Source organism: Brienomyrus brachyistius, unplaced genomic scaffold (genome assembly GCF_023856365.1).
Source record: "Brienomyrus brachyistius isolate T26 unplaced genomic scaffold, BBRACH_0.4 scaffold27, whole genome shotgun sequence".
Lineage (NCBI taxonomy): Eukaryota > Metazoa > Chordata > Actinopteri > Osteoglossiformes > Mormyridae > Brienomyrus > Brienomyrus brachyistius.
The window spans coordinates 1,696,399-1,709,484 of NW_026042306.1; the positions used below are offsets into that span (position 1 = coordinate 1,696,399).

The window sequence follows — 13,086 nt, forward strand, 5'->3', positions numbered from 1 at the left end:
CAGCAGCCTAGACATAATGGACAAAGGGCCGGAGCATGCGTGATTTAGGACTGACATATCATGATAAGTGTACGGAATCCTGTACAAGGGCTATGCCACAGAAGTGTGGGGCATATAATGACAAACCCAACAGTCTGAAACATTCAACTCGGCAGTCACCACTCAGGCCAAAAAGCTCCACAGCATTGGCATCCATCATCTCCCTTTCCCCTCGAAACCTTTACAGGTCTTGCTTCACTACTTTTATCTGTGTTTGTTGCAATACATCTGCCCTCTCCTGGTCTGCTGGAATATCATTACTGTAGGCAGCACCGAGCGCAACCACCCGCATCCACAGCCGAATGCAACATGAAAGCGCGGGAAAGTGCACGTGCAAAAGTGAAATATCATCTAGACTTTGCGGCACAGGAAACTAGCCGACTAGTTGGCTAGGTTTGGGTTTGGCTCTGTTGGAGTACAGCAGATGACACAGCTGCAAAAAGCGGTTCTCCAAAACATTATAGCATCGATCCCAAATATAACTACCACAATAAAAATGGCTATCATGGAAAAACAACACAATTGTGACCCTCTCAGGGGCCAGTCTTGAAGGAACCACCAGGGTTATACACACGTCCGCAGTGGACTTGATGGACCCAGGCATCAATTCCCTCCACTTTCACTGCATGAGGGGTCACCATCAGGACCGCATATTCCATCTTTTCCTCCTCAAGTCACGAACTAACACTTAGTTGCCTGGTTCAAGAGGTGTCACAGCTCATAGCGACTTAACCTCTGGATTCCTCCAATTGGCACGAACCTGCTCCCAGGCTGCACCTATTGCTATCTGGTATCAACATTCTTTGCCAGCAAAACCTTATCCCCAAACCCAGTGGAATCCTTAGCTAAACTTTTAGCCCACTGGTCTGCAAGGACATTCCCCTGACTGATTTCTTCAGTTCGCTTTGTGTCAAAGAACCTCAAAGAACTCCCATCGACAAACAGGACAGTGCCTCCTTCCAGTGGGATGTCAGTCAGATTTGGTCTAGGTCTGCACACACAGTCAATGACCTGTAAACAATCATGCGGTTCCCCATCCACCCCATGTGGGACGGAGGGTCACTGGATACAAAGCAGAGCATCTGATAATGCACCGATTGCACAAGCGTCAAATGAGATGTAACGGCCTGTGTCAGATACCTAGTCTGATACCACATGGGGAACTCAAAGTTTCAGTGGATGTAATTGGACTAGATCTGCACTCGACATCAGTCTTACACTGAGCAGCTCAAGACACAAGTCTGCTGACATCAGTTCTAGTTGAGAAAACGTTCTGCACGTTTTGGCTGTACTTCTCACCAGTGTTTATTATTCTTGTCTGCATTTGTCAGTCTAAATTTTGGATTTTAACTTCTGGATTGCCACTTTCTCAGCTTCAGAACTGGCACTGTTTGGGCATATTTTCTATTCGAACTCTCTCTCACATCCTGTTGATTACTTCACCTACTCCACGAGCTCTCTCCCTTTGGTGTCCCTGTGCCAGCATAGTCAGTGAGTCAGCCTCCATTTTCTCCTTTACTATGTTGATTGCTCAGTTGGGTGCAACTTCTGGGTTCTGGCTAACGCGGTGGTCGGTGGTGCTGGTTAGTGATGATCCCCCAGAGTATGAACACCTACTCCTCACTGCAACTTCGTGTCTGGCTCAGTGACTCCCGGCTCGAAGAAACAATCTATATCTAGTATAAGGAGCTTGGCATCACTCATCGCCAACTATATATTCACCACTCCCCACATCGTCGTTTACTATTCTATGCTATTCTGACAATTTGGACTGAGAAACCTGAGTCACATCAAGACGCAAGGTTAGATCAAGGAGTGTGTTGAGTTATCTGCCGATCGCTACGGAGTGGAATAACCAAGGCAAAGTTGCCAATTTAAATCTTCGATGTGCTCTCTTTAACTGTCGGTCCTTGACAGATAAAGCAACCTTGCAAAATCAACTATCTACTGCGAAGAATCTGGACATGCTACTTCTCGTTGAAACTTGGCAAACTCTGAATGACTATTTACTATTTGCTCATCGCTTCTGGCTATAGCTTTTTGTCTAAGCCCCATTTAATAGGCAGGGGTGGCGATTTGGTTGTGGTCTATCATGACAGAATTAATTTAAGTGTTGTTGAATTACTAAACATCTCATCATTTGAATATTTGGTTTTTGAAATCACTGGCCATACGTTGCTGTATATGATACTAATCTATAGACCACCCAAACTCCTTCCAAACTTCTTCTCAGACCTCAATGAACTGCTTACTCTTGTTTCTGGTATGTCACCGGCAATCATCTTACTTGGTGACCTTAATATTCATATGGACATTGATTGCTCATCTGCTTGTGAGCTGCGCTCAATATTGGACTGTTTCTGTTTCGTACAGTATGTTGATTTTCCAACTCACACCAAGGGTCATATACTTGACCTTTTATGTTCCTCTGGTTTGCAAGATGTCCATGCTTCTGGCTCTCTTGGGTTTTTCAAATCATAAACTCATTGAATTCTGTTTTAATTACTCTATGCCTAGAACATGTAAAAAAAACTGTGATTAACTACTGCAACTTTAAGTCTATTGATTAGTCATCCTTTTCTGACACTCTCCATGCATCTTGTCTCCATGATACTCTAGACCTGACTTGTCCCATGCAGATGCTTTCAATGAATAACTCTATAATTTCACAAGTTCTGGACACTTATGCACCTGTCAAATCCCTGCTATTCCATACTACTCACACCTCCCCCGGTTCACACCAGAGCTTCGCACCATAAAACAGGCAGGCCGCCATCTTGAGAGGCTATGTAAGAAAGCAGGTCTGATAGTTCATACCCTAGCCTATGCTGAACACCTGACGGCTTCCAGATCTGCTCTTATGGCTGCACGCTCATCATACTACTCTTCTCTTATTAACAGTGCTTCAAGCCGACATAGTCTACCTCTCAAGGTTTCTTCCTGCTAGAGGGAGTTTTTCCTCGCCACTGTTGCCTCAGGCTTCCTTGGTGGGGTTCTGGCCGGTTAAATATAAACTGCTTTGTGACAATGACTGTTGTTAAAAGCACTATATAAATAAAATTGAATTGAATTAAGTTGTCAGTCTCCAGCTAAAACTAACATTGCTTCTGATGAGCGCTGTAACTCATTTATGAAATATTTTTAGTTTAAAATTGAAATATATAATTTGTATAATTTCTTTTCTGCAAACCTTCACCCATCTCCATCAACCACCATCACACCACAACCCCCTGCCCACTTGTTATCAGAATTTTTTCCCTCCCCTCCAACTAAATAATCAGGAAATCAAGCCCATCTACGTGTCAGTTGGACCCTGCTCCTACTACACTTATAAAGAACTGTTCAGACACCCTGTCGGTACCCATTTCACATTTAGTAAACTGTAGTCTTGCTACCTGTACTGTCCCACCAGAATTGAAAATTGCCACTATTACACCTGTTCTTAAAAAGCCTGGTTTAGACTCATCTCAGCTAAAGTTTTACAGGCCAATTTCTAATCTTCCCTTCTTGGCTAAGGCATTAGAAAAGGTTGTTGCTGTTCAACTTATTGATCATTTAAACTCTTATGATTTATATGACCCATTTCAATCTGGTTTCAGAACCCTACACAGTACAGAAACGGCTTTACTTAAGGTGACAAATGATCTTCTCATGGCTGCAGTATTCTTAATTATTTATTAAATAGTTAATGGAATCTTAATAGAACCATCAAGTACGGTTCGTAACCTGGGTATAATTTTTGACCAGTTTCTCACATTTCAATCACATGTTAGCTCCCTGGTACAGACTGCATTTTTCCAACTTATCCCGTCCCGAGCAATATCTCTCGCCTCCGTCCATCCCAGGGTGTTACGGATACTAAAACACTAATCCATGCCTTCATCACTACCCGCCTTCAGTATTGTAATGTATTGCTTTCTGGCCTCCCATCAAAACTTCTGAACAAACTACAATATGTTCAGAACTCTGCTGCCCATTTGCTAACACATACGAGAAGAACCGCCCACATCACCCTGATTCTTCATGATTGGTTCATGATTGAACAAATTGCTTACCTGTCACTTACAGAATCAAATATAAAATTCTACTAATCACCTACAAAGCTCTCCATGGACTTGCCCCTCACTATCTGTCTGAACTTCTTCTTCCATATACCCCTGCTCGCACACTAAGATCATTGGGCTCCAACCTTCTTACCATACCTAAATTCAGATTATCTTCTATGGGTGGCAGGGCGTTCAGTGTGACAGCACCTACATTATGGAACGCACTTCCTCACAGTCTGCGCGAGATGCAGTCACTTACCATTTTCAAGCTTCAGTTAAAAACTCATTTATTCCACAAATGCTATAATGTAACCGCTACTACGTAACACTGCTGTTGTTGTTTTGTTGTTATTGTTGCTGTTGCGTGTGCATTGTTTTCTATATCATTGTTTGCATCGTAAAACGTCCTTGAGTATGAGAAAGGTGCTATAAAAATTATTATTATTATTATTATTATTATTATTATGACTGCCTCAGCTGCTGCAGCCACCGCTGAAGACAAGGGGGTAATGCTCAAGCCACAGTCCAAACACTTTGAGTAGTGTATGCAACCGGTTTGTTCCTTTCCCCATGATACTGAGTCAGAAGTGAAGTCATGGACCATTTTTTCTCATCCACATACTTCACAAATGGCTTTCTATAGTCAGGCACCCCCAAAGCTGGGGCTGACATTAACGCTTGTTTTAAATCAATCAGGGCATCTTCAGCTTTGGACGTCCACGTCAGTCTGTCTGTCAGTCAGTCCTAGCCCAATTGTCAAATCAACCAAGGGCTGTGACCTCTGTGCATAGTCCTGAATCCAAGGCCTGCAATAGCCAATCATGCCTAGGACTGAAAGCAATTGCCGTTTAGTCGCTGGTTTGCATGGTTTGGTTCGCGCTCCTGTATGGAGGCCACTCGGTCTGGTCCTAACGACCTTCCTTCACTTGTCAACACATGTCCAAGGTATTTTACCGTTTGTGACACCAGCTGCAACTTTTATTTGGAGGCTTTGTGCCCCCTTTTTCACCAGATCTGCATGTACTTCTCTCACTCCCTCCTCTGCATCTCTAGATAAAGGATACTGGGCCTTGTGAGGCCGAAAGTCAGACTTGGGGTGGACCACCAAAGGCTCAGCTGAAACCATTCTGTCAAAATCATTTTTCCCTTTTGCCCAAAAGCAATCTGGTACCTCCCCTAACCAGTCTGGAAGTGGATCATCACCTTTCCCATTATCTCTTTCTGCATCCCCCTTTCTCTTTACCTGTACAGTCTGATCTATTTTGTATCTTTGCACTTGTCCATCTCTACTCATCCACCTTTCTTCTTCCACGCACACCCACTCACTCCTTTTCTCACACTCTGCCACCTAGGGTCCTGAATCCTTCCATTCTAATGACCCCTTTTTTCCATATGATACATGGGGGACTGAACCTCCCACATACCACTGCTCCTGGTCAGCTGACAAACAGATCGATGCAGCAGACCTGTCTTCTGCCACATGGAGGTAATCTAAAACAGTCTCTACTAGTTTATCCTCTCAGCCCCTCCTTTTCCAGAAAACTGAGCAGTGTAATGCTATCTTTCAGGCTGTTCTTGTCCTTCAGGGATACAGTCTCTCTCTCTACGGATTGTGTCATCTGCTAGCCACCAAGCGGCAAAGTTTTCTTTCTCCAATAAGCAAATCAGTCCCAAAGCCTCTGAGGTCACTATGAAACCGTCTTCCTCCATATTCATCTTCATCCCCATTGTGGAGAAACTCTTCCTGTTTCACAGAAGGCTGTAGCATCAGTCCCACTGCCCCCCTCCTTCTTCAGCATCAGGGGCAGAAGGCTCAGCTATCCCCAATGGAGGAGGGACATAGGCAGGAGGACTAGGTGCAGGTGTTAGCAGTGGAAGACGGGACACTTCAGGCAGGACCAGATATCTGAATTACACTTTTTCCTCTTCTCAGCATTAACTTCAGGCGGAGAAACAGCAGCAGTCGGATCGGCCCCCTTTCCTCTCTGCTAACCTTATCTCTCAGCTGCTCCACTCTAGTCTGCCATCCCCTCCTAGCTCTCACCAAGGCCATAAACTTGTACATTTCCTTACCACAACAACCATTTCCCCTCCTTTCCAGCATTGTCTCACAACATTCTAGCTCCAGTATGTTTAAAGCTTCCTCCTTCGGTCATCTACCCCCAATCTGACAATTCCAATTTTTTACAAGCCTTCTTTGGTCCTGTCACCCATTCCATTTTCTGCCTTGGGAATTGTTTTCCCAGTCCCCCTTTATTACACTTAAGACCTTGGAAATCGGGGTGTCCAAAGTAGATCCAGTGATTTTACTGGTGTGGCAATGGGGTCATATTTTTCCTGTTGTTGGTGTTGGGGGGGCGGGGTCCTTCAGTACATTTTGCTAATCACAAGCATTATCTATTAATCACATGCCATGATCGATGAGGTTTGGCAGCTCTGGTTTACAGGATAAAATGATTCATATCTTGTTTTTATTATTTGGGAAGAGTGGTATTTGGGGTGGGGCCATGGCCACCCCTTAGATTCGCTCCCATCAGGCAGAGGTTATGGTTCTAATTCATAGCTAGGAGTTGTAATCAGAGTACAGGAACTACACGGACAAAACAGGTGCTTGAGATAGAGATACTGTACTCTCCTTAAGATAGGGCACACTATTGGGTCCCCTGGCTTTGTAAATAGAGTCCTGCAGTCACCCCAGTTCCGGCCACAGCACCTTTGAGGAGCTTCCCAGATGACAGGTCAGGAGCCCGGGCTCCGGATCAGTGGGCTTACAAATCTCACAGAACTCCCTGTAATGGCAGCAGAAAAGCCCTGAGCTGGATCAGCACCTGAAGATGGATTCTGAATATAGTGTGAAGAGACTATGGGCATTCATTTGTCAGAAGACACTGGGATTCATTAATGGTTTTTGCTTCCCACAGGGTACGACCTGTAGGGAGCAGCAGTGATATGGACGCCTTAGACTTTGACAAAATGAAGCAGGTAAATTTGTAGAGTAACAGACACTGGTCAGACAAATAGTCTGTTTTTGTTTTTTTTTCCAGCACAGTTCCACCACGTTACTTGCAATAATGATGTGGTTTTAATTTCACAAGGTTTTTATCTCACTGAGAAATAACAGCAAGTATACAGTCAGTGGCCTGTGTATTTTCAGGTACACCTGCTCATAAACACAAACAGCCTGTTCATGCAAAAAGCCAGTCATGTGGCTGCTGACATATACGTACAAGACCCTGACAGAGTGGAGAGCCTAACTGTTTGTAATAACTGTTTGGCCAGTGGTTCCCACATCTCAGAAACAGCCAGCTTTCTGGGATTTTCACACACTGCACTGTCTAATATTCACAGAGAATGGTACAATGAAAAACACCCATTGAGTGAAACACCTTGTTATTGAAAGAGGTCAGAGGTGAATGGCCAGACTCCTTAAAGGTCACAGGAAGGCCTCAAGAGCAAAATAACAGCACAGTACAACTAGGGTGTGCAGAAAGGTTTCTCTGAATGCACAATGCATATACCCATGAAGAGGTTTTGGAGGCAAATATGGATCTTATGCTGTACTGCTCCAGTATATTTAATAAAAGAGCCACAAACACACATAGATAAGCATATATATCTATACATACTCATACAAATGGGCTCTGAGGCTGGAGATCTGTGTTGGCAATTGAAAGGTTAGCAGTTCAAATCTTCTGAATGCCTGGAGTGTTTATTCTCCATGTTCCCTTGAACAAGGCCCTTAAGATGCAATTCCTTTGTTCTGGGTATGACACTAATGTACATCCAGGCCTGTAAATAGGTCCTTCAAGTTTCAGGGGAAAATTTGGGAGTTGGTGGCAGGATTGGCACTTCAGCCAGCAGGAAACAACTTGCACTCTTCCATTTCATTCAGACTAGTGTGGTGCTGAGGAATCACCTACCACTCAGCTGTGCTTGGTTTCTCATCCCTGTGGTGGGTGTAACAGCATGCTGTATCAGTGCATGTTCCTTACGTACTCCTCACACATACAAATATATATATAAATTAGAGAATATGTTATATATAATACTGAATATGCTTGTCCTTCTATTACAATTCTTTTGTGCATGGAGGATATAGGCAGAGCAGATGCATGGAAAAGGTCACGCTTTTTCTCTTGCAGGAAATCTTGGAGGAGGTTGTACGTGAATTGCACAAGGTGAAGGATGAAATAATCAATGGTGAGTTTATGGCATTGGTGTGTTATGATTAGTCAGATGTGAAGAGAATAATTTAAAATGGCCTATTATATAAAAGTGACTGTATCATCTTTCTTTGTGTTTCGCTTTGTTCTCTATTATTCACATTTCCTTGTATGAGTAACAGTCACTCATTTGTCTGCATGATGCCTGTATCACAATTAGTGTGTTGGTTATTTTGGGGCACTTTTCTCTGTCCTGTTGTGTGTGTGACCTCCTTGTGTTCTACTTCTTGAGTATTGCTTGACAAGCTGTGTTCTGTGTGCAGTAATTCCTTGCATTCTTCCAGAATGGTATTCACATGGTGTATGGCTGGCCGCTGCAGTATGCCAGGGGGCTCTTACTCACAGTCTACTCACGATTCAGTTCGATAGATGATTCAGGGCCCCGGCTCGATACGCTCACCATATATTAAACAAAATCAGACTGAAAACAAACTAAGATGTCACAGTTTTTATTTATTTCTTTTTAGGCATGTAAACTTACAAAAAGGTGTTTTTAAATCATAATTTTTTTATTGCAGTTTTTTTCTTATTCTGCAGACTCCAAATGCAAAATATAAAATCTCAAAGCAAATGTGTTGACATTAATAAATGATTTTGTGGCATGGTGCATTGTTGCACGATTATATGCACGATTGCATATCGTCATATTTTTCAATTCAAAATATCATGCCACAGTGCACTATTACACCCCTCATTACTGTAGATCACCTCCTTCTCTATTATGGATCATTTCCATCCATGCTGACAAATTAGTGCTATATAAGTAAGTCATGTGTGGGTCAAACACTAGCCCGTGTGCACAGTCATTTACATTATGAATTCCTCTGACTGTTCACTGTGTGTCCCTCCCCTGCATGCTATCTACCATGTATTAATTTTCCTGTCTTCCACATTATATGAGTTAGATCAGCTGTGTACTGCTTATTCTGGGTTGCATTATTTTATTCTAGATGTTCTTTGTGATCACTTTCCTGTGCAGTAGTTACTGTAAATGCAGTGTGTTTCTTTGCTGGGCTCTCAACATCTCATTCTGTATTACTTACTGTGTGTAGCATTACTGTGTGAAGCCATGGCCTCTGGTGTAGCTCTTGTCAGGGACAGATTATGGGTTGTGTGGGCCCCTGGGCAAAACGTTTGCGAGGGCCCCCCCACCACCACCACCACCACCACCAGCATCACCACCACAACCACCACAATTCAAGGGCCCTTGGCAGCCAAACGCCCTCCCTATAGGGTCAGGGGCCCTTGTAGGCAGAGGATCAAAGAATGTAGGCCCTCTAAAATAGACAAACAAAAATACATTGTTGATAAGCGTTGCAAATTGTTTTGGGCTAGGGGCCCCACGGGCCCCCTGCACCCCAAGGGCCCCTGGGCAGCAGCCCCGCTGGCCCGGTCCGTAATCCGTCCCTGGCTCCTGTCTATAACTTTCCTGCTTATTTCTTGTGTGTAACAGGTGTGGGGCGATCAAATGCGTATATCATACACAATACGTACAAACTCCCACAAGACACTACAGTAACACAGTAAGAAACACTACACTATATCACTATTTCCTTACAAATAGAAGAATATATACAAAAGTTTCAGAGATACAGCAAAAAAATAAACCCACAAAAATGGTAATTTTAAGTTTTGTTTTTCAAAATTTAATTTTAGCTATGGATAATGAATCTGGAAAGCAGCAAAATGCCGATCTTAAGTAACTGGCCTTTCTAGGATTAAAAAAAAATAATAATAATTATCTCTATCAAGGACCCATGTTTCCCCTTCTGTCCATAAACTGTTGAATCACATTACCAAGCCTGTTGTTCTTTCTATCTTTTCCTGCAGCCATTAGACAAGAACTCAGTAGAATTAGCACAACGTAATCTCTGTGGATGACGTAAGACAGCAGAAGGTGCCACGGTGCTGAGGGCCACCCGATGGACACGACTGGCTGAGCGGCACTGAGCTGTCCACGTCATATCATCATGTTGCTAAATTACCGGAATGACCAAAATTTTGGTGGAACGTAGTGAGTACCCCATGTTTGCTGGATGAAGGTGTGGAAAGGAGCTGGAGCATCCGGGAGGCGCCGAGGCAGGAGGAGATGTGGGAAGAGCCTGTTTCTCTGTGTTTTTAATTGTTTTCTCTCTACACTTCTGGACACCCATTTTATCTCACTGCTTTCAGTCTGAAAATGTTGATAAATTTTTTATGGATTTTTTCCCCCTGTAGGTTCCTTATTATTTTGCTGTATTCAGATCTCACACAGTCTGATGTCACCCTATTATTTTAATCCTTTGGAGGAAAATACTGTTAGAAGCACACAGTCTGAACTCCGGTTATGACCTCAGCATACTTATTTTAGTATGTTTTTGTATTCTTTTGCTAAAAAATGTATTACATCACTGAAGTAACAAAAAAATTAAACAATGAATAATTAAAAATATCAACTGTCACTAGGAACACTGAAACTCTACACACCAGTCATGAATTTACTGGAGTACTTGTGGTCATGTTAATAAAACGTTTACTGGTTGCAGAAATACGAAACATTGCTCTACTCTACATTCTTGTTTGACCATGTTTATAAAGTTTGAAATTCACATTTACACATTAATAAAATTAATATTAACGTTGATCGCATTAAGATTGAACTTTAGAGCATTAGCAGAAATGAGACTGCAAGTATACAGTACACTCATTTTAGACCACGTACGCTTGAACTGATTTGTGGCAATCCTGGAACACCGCATGTAGAGATCACACAGATGTATTGCAAAACTTGCAGTGTTTGTGACTGCAGTTTTTGCTAGGGGGTGGCATGGTGTTGCAGTGGTTAGCACTGTTGTCTCACACCTCTGGGACTTGGGTTTGAGTCTGTGCTGGTGTTCCATGTATGTGGAGCTTGCATGTTCTCTCCCTGTCATCGTTGGGTTTTCTCCAGATACTCCAGTTAGTCCCCAGAGTCCAAAATCATGCTGAGGTTAAACTGGAGTTTTTGGTGAACTTTTCCATAGGTGTGACTGTGTGAGTGAATGGAATGTGAGGGTGCCCTGCAATATGTTAGCACCCCAAGTTAAACATTCTGAAAGGTGGAAGGTATCAAACATGTTGTCCCAAGGCAGGGAGATAAGCTGTAGTCTTAGGAGGGTAACACGTATCCCTGTGAGAAGACTTCTGTGGCTCTCTGCAGTACATTTGGTCAGTCAGTATGTTTACATGCACAGCTAAGTTGAGCTACAGATATACCTCGAATATGCCATTTAATCAGACTACTGTCCTTGTCCCAGTATACATGCACGGGAGGGGAATCGATTTATTGACCAAAGTATGTTTGACTCCGCTACAATAGGTGCCGATATGGCTCTTTTCAGCTTGTTAGTATTGAGCTTTTTCCAGTTGACCTATTATGTCACAGGCATAAAAAATAATAACATTTAAAATAATGGGTGTGTGGACAAATAAAGTGACAAGCTTTAATTGCGACATAAATTTCTCGCAAACCTGTCTAGGAGTGATTTAAACAGGAAGGACTTGCAGCACTCATGCAAAAGCAGAGGAGGTGAACTTTAAACTGATTTTTAAACATGTGCTAGATAATGTTGAAAATGAATAATGATAAAAATTGTAAAACTTGCTAGGTTTTTTTTTCCTATGTTGTAGCGAGACTTAAACTCCCTGCGCTATAATATCCATACCAAACTGAAGAAAAGAAAAAGCCTGATACTGTATTAATCTAGCTGACTAGTAATGTAAGAATTAGATATAGTGATATATATAGTATAAAGTGAATAACACGTAATACTGGTATTAATATCGCACGTTGTCCAGTCCTACTACAGACATTTTTAGAATTTAGTACAAAATACCCTCATGTTGTGATGTCATTCGGCACCGGAACCATTTTTTACACCAGTGGAAAACTAGCACCTATACTGTACTTACCGTACATTTTATACTTTCTTGAAGAAAAAAGGTTAAGTGATACCTTGGGCGGAGCTTAGTAGGGCTCCATTTATGACCTCATAAGTGGGAGGGGGCGTATCCCTTATTCTGATTAGTCGAGGGGTTATGTCCATATATGGTATCAAACATGCTTATGCCACGTGTTGCAGATATGGTTTGGGAGATATGGGGGACCGGTAAACTTTAATAGAATAAAAATACATTACATGTATTTATTAATGTATTTTTAATTACGTTTTAAGGAATAATAAAACATATAGTAGGATGAATGTATGCTAGCGCATACACGTCCAGCGGTGGTCTGGCTGCAGCCACGTGCTGTTAGGAGTAGGCATAAGCATCGCAGTACTTTGAGTATTTTAAAAGAAAGCACTTAAACTCATATTTAACCACCATGTTAAAAGAAGAAAAACTTACATTATGTTCTTTAGCGGTATTTATGTATTTTTATGGCAGATTGTACAGGCCTTACCCCGCTATCTCTGGGGAATCGGCCCAGACAAACACCGCTGTATTTAATTGCTGTAGGAGCTAGTGAGCGCCATGTATCAACATACATCAAAAACATTTTAAAACCTTTTGTAGAATTCTTATTTTAAAATAAGTATAAAAAGTGTAAAATTAATCGCTAGGCAGATGTACCATACTGATAGCCGGTCCTATGACCAACAAGGTAAGAACATATGGCACCAAAGCAGGTTCAATAGTCTTTAAAAGAATAAAATACATTACAAATATTTATTAATAAATAATTTAAATGTGTTTTAAGGATAATAACTTTTATCAGCGTGCTTTTAATGGTGCTCCGGGCTCATAATTTTTTTCTA

At 42.1% G+C, this 13,086-nt stretch overlaps 1 protein-coding gene across 2 annotated transcripts in view; it reads left to right on the plus strand.

The window, feature by feature from the left end:
* LOC125720885 (ena/VASP-like protein) overlaps positions 1-12,443 on the plus strand; it is a 68,947-nt gene extending 56,504 nt beyond the window's left edge. For both annotated transcript variants that reach the window (XM_048996790.1, XM_048996791.1), the window contains 3 exons: positions 7,007-7,067; positions 8,228-8,285; positions 10,139-12,443. In XM_048996790.1, the coding sequence (XP_048852747.1) occupies positions 7,007-7,067; positions 8,228-8,285; positions 10,139-10,176 (157 nt within the window). In that variant the 3' untranslated portion in view covers positions 10,177-12,443. The remainder of the gene's footprint in view (positions 1-7,006; positions 7,068-8,227; positions 8,286-10,138) is intronic.
* The last annotated feature ends 643 nt before the right edge of the window (positions 12,444-13,086 follow it).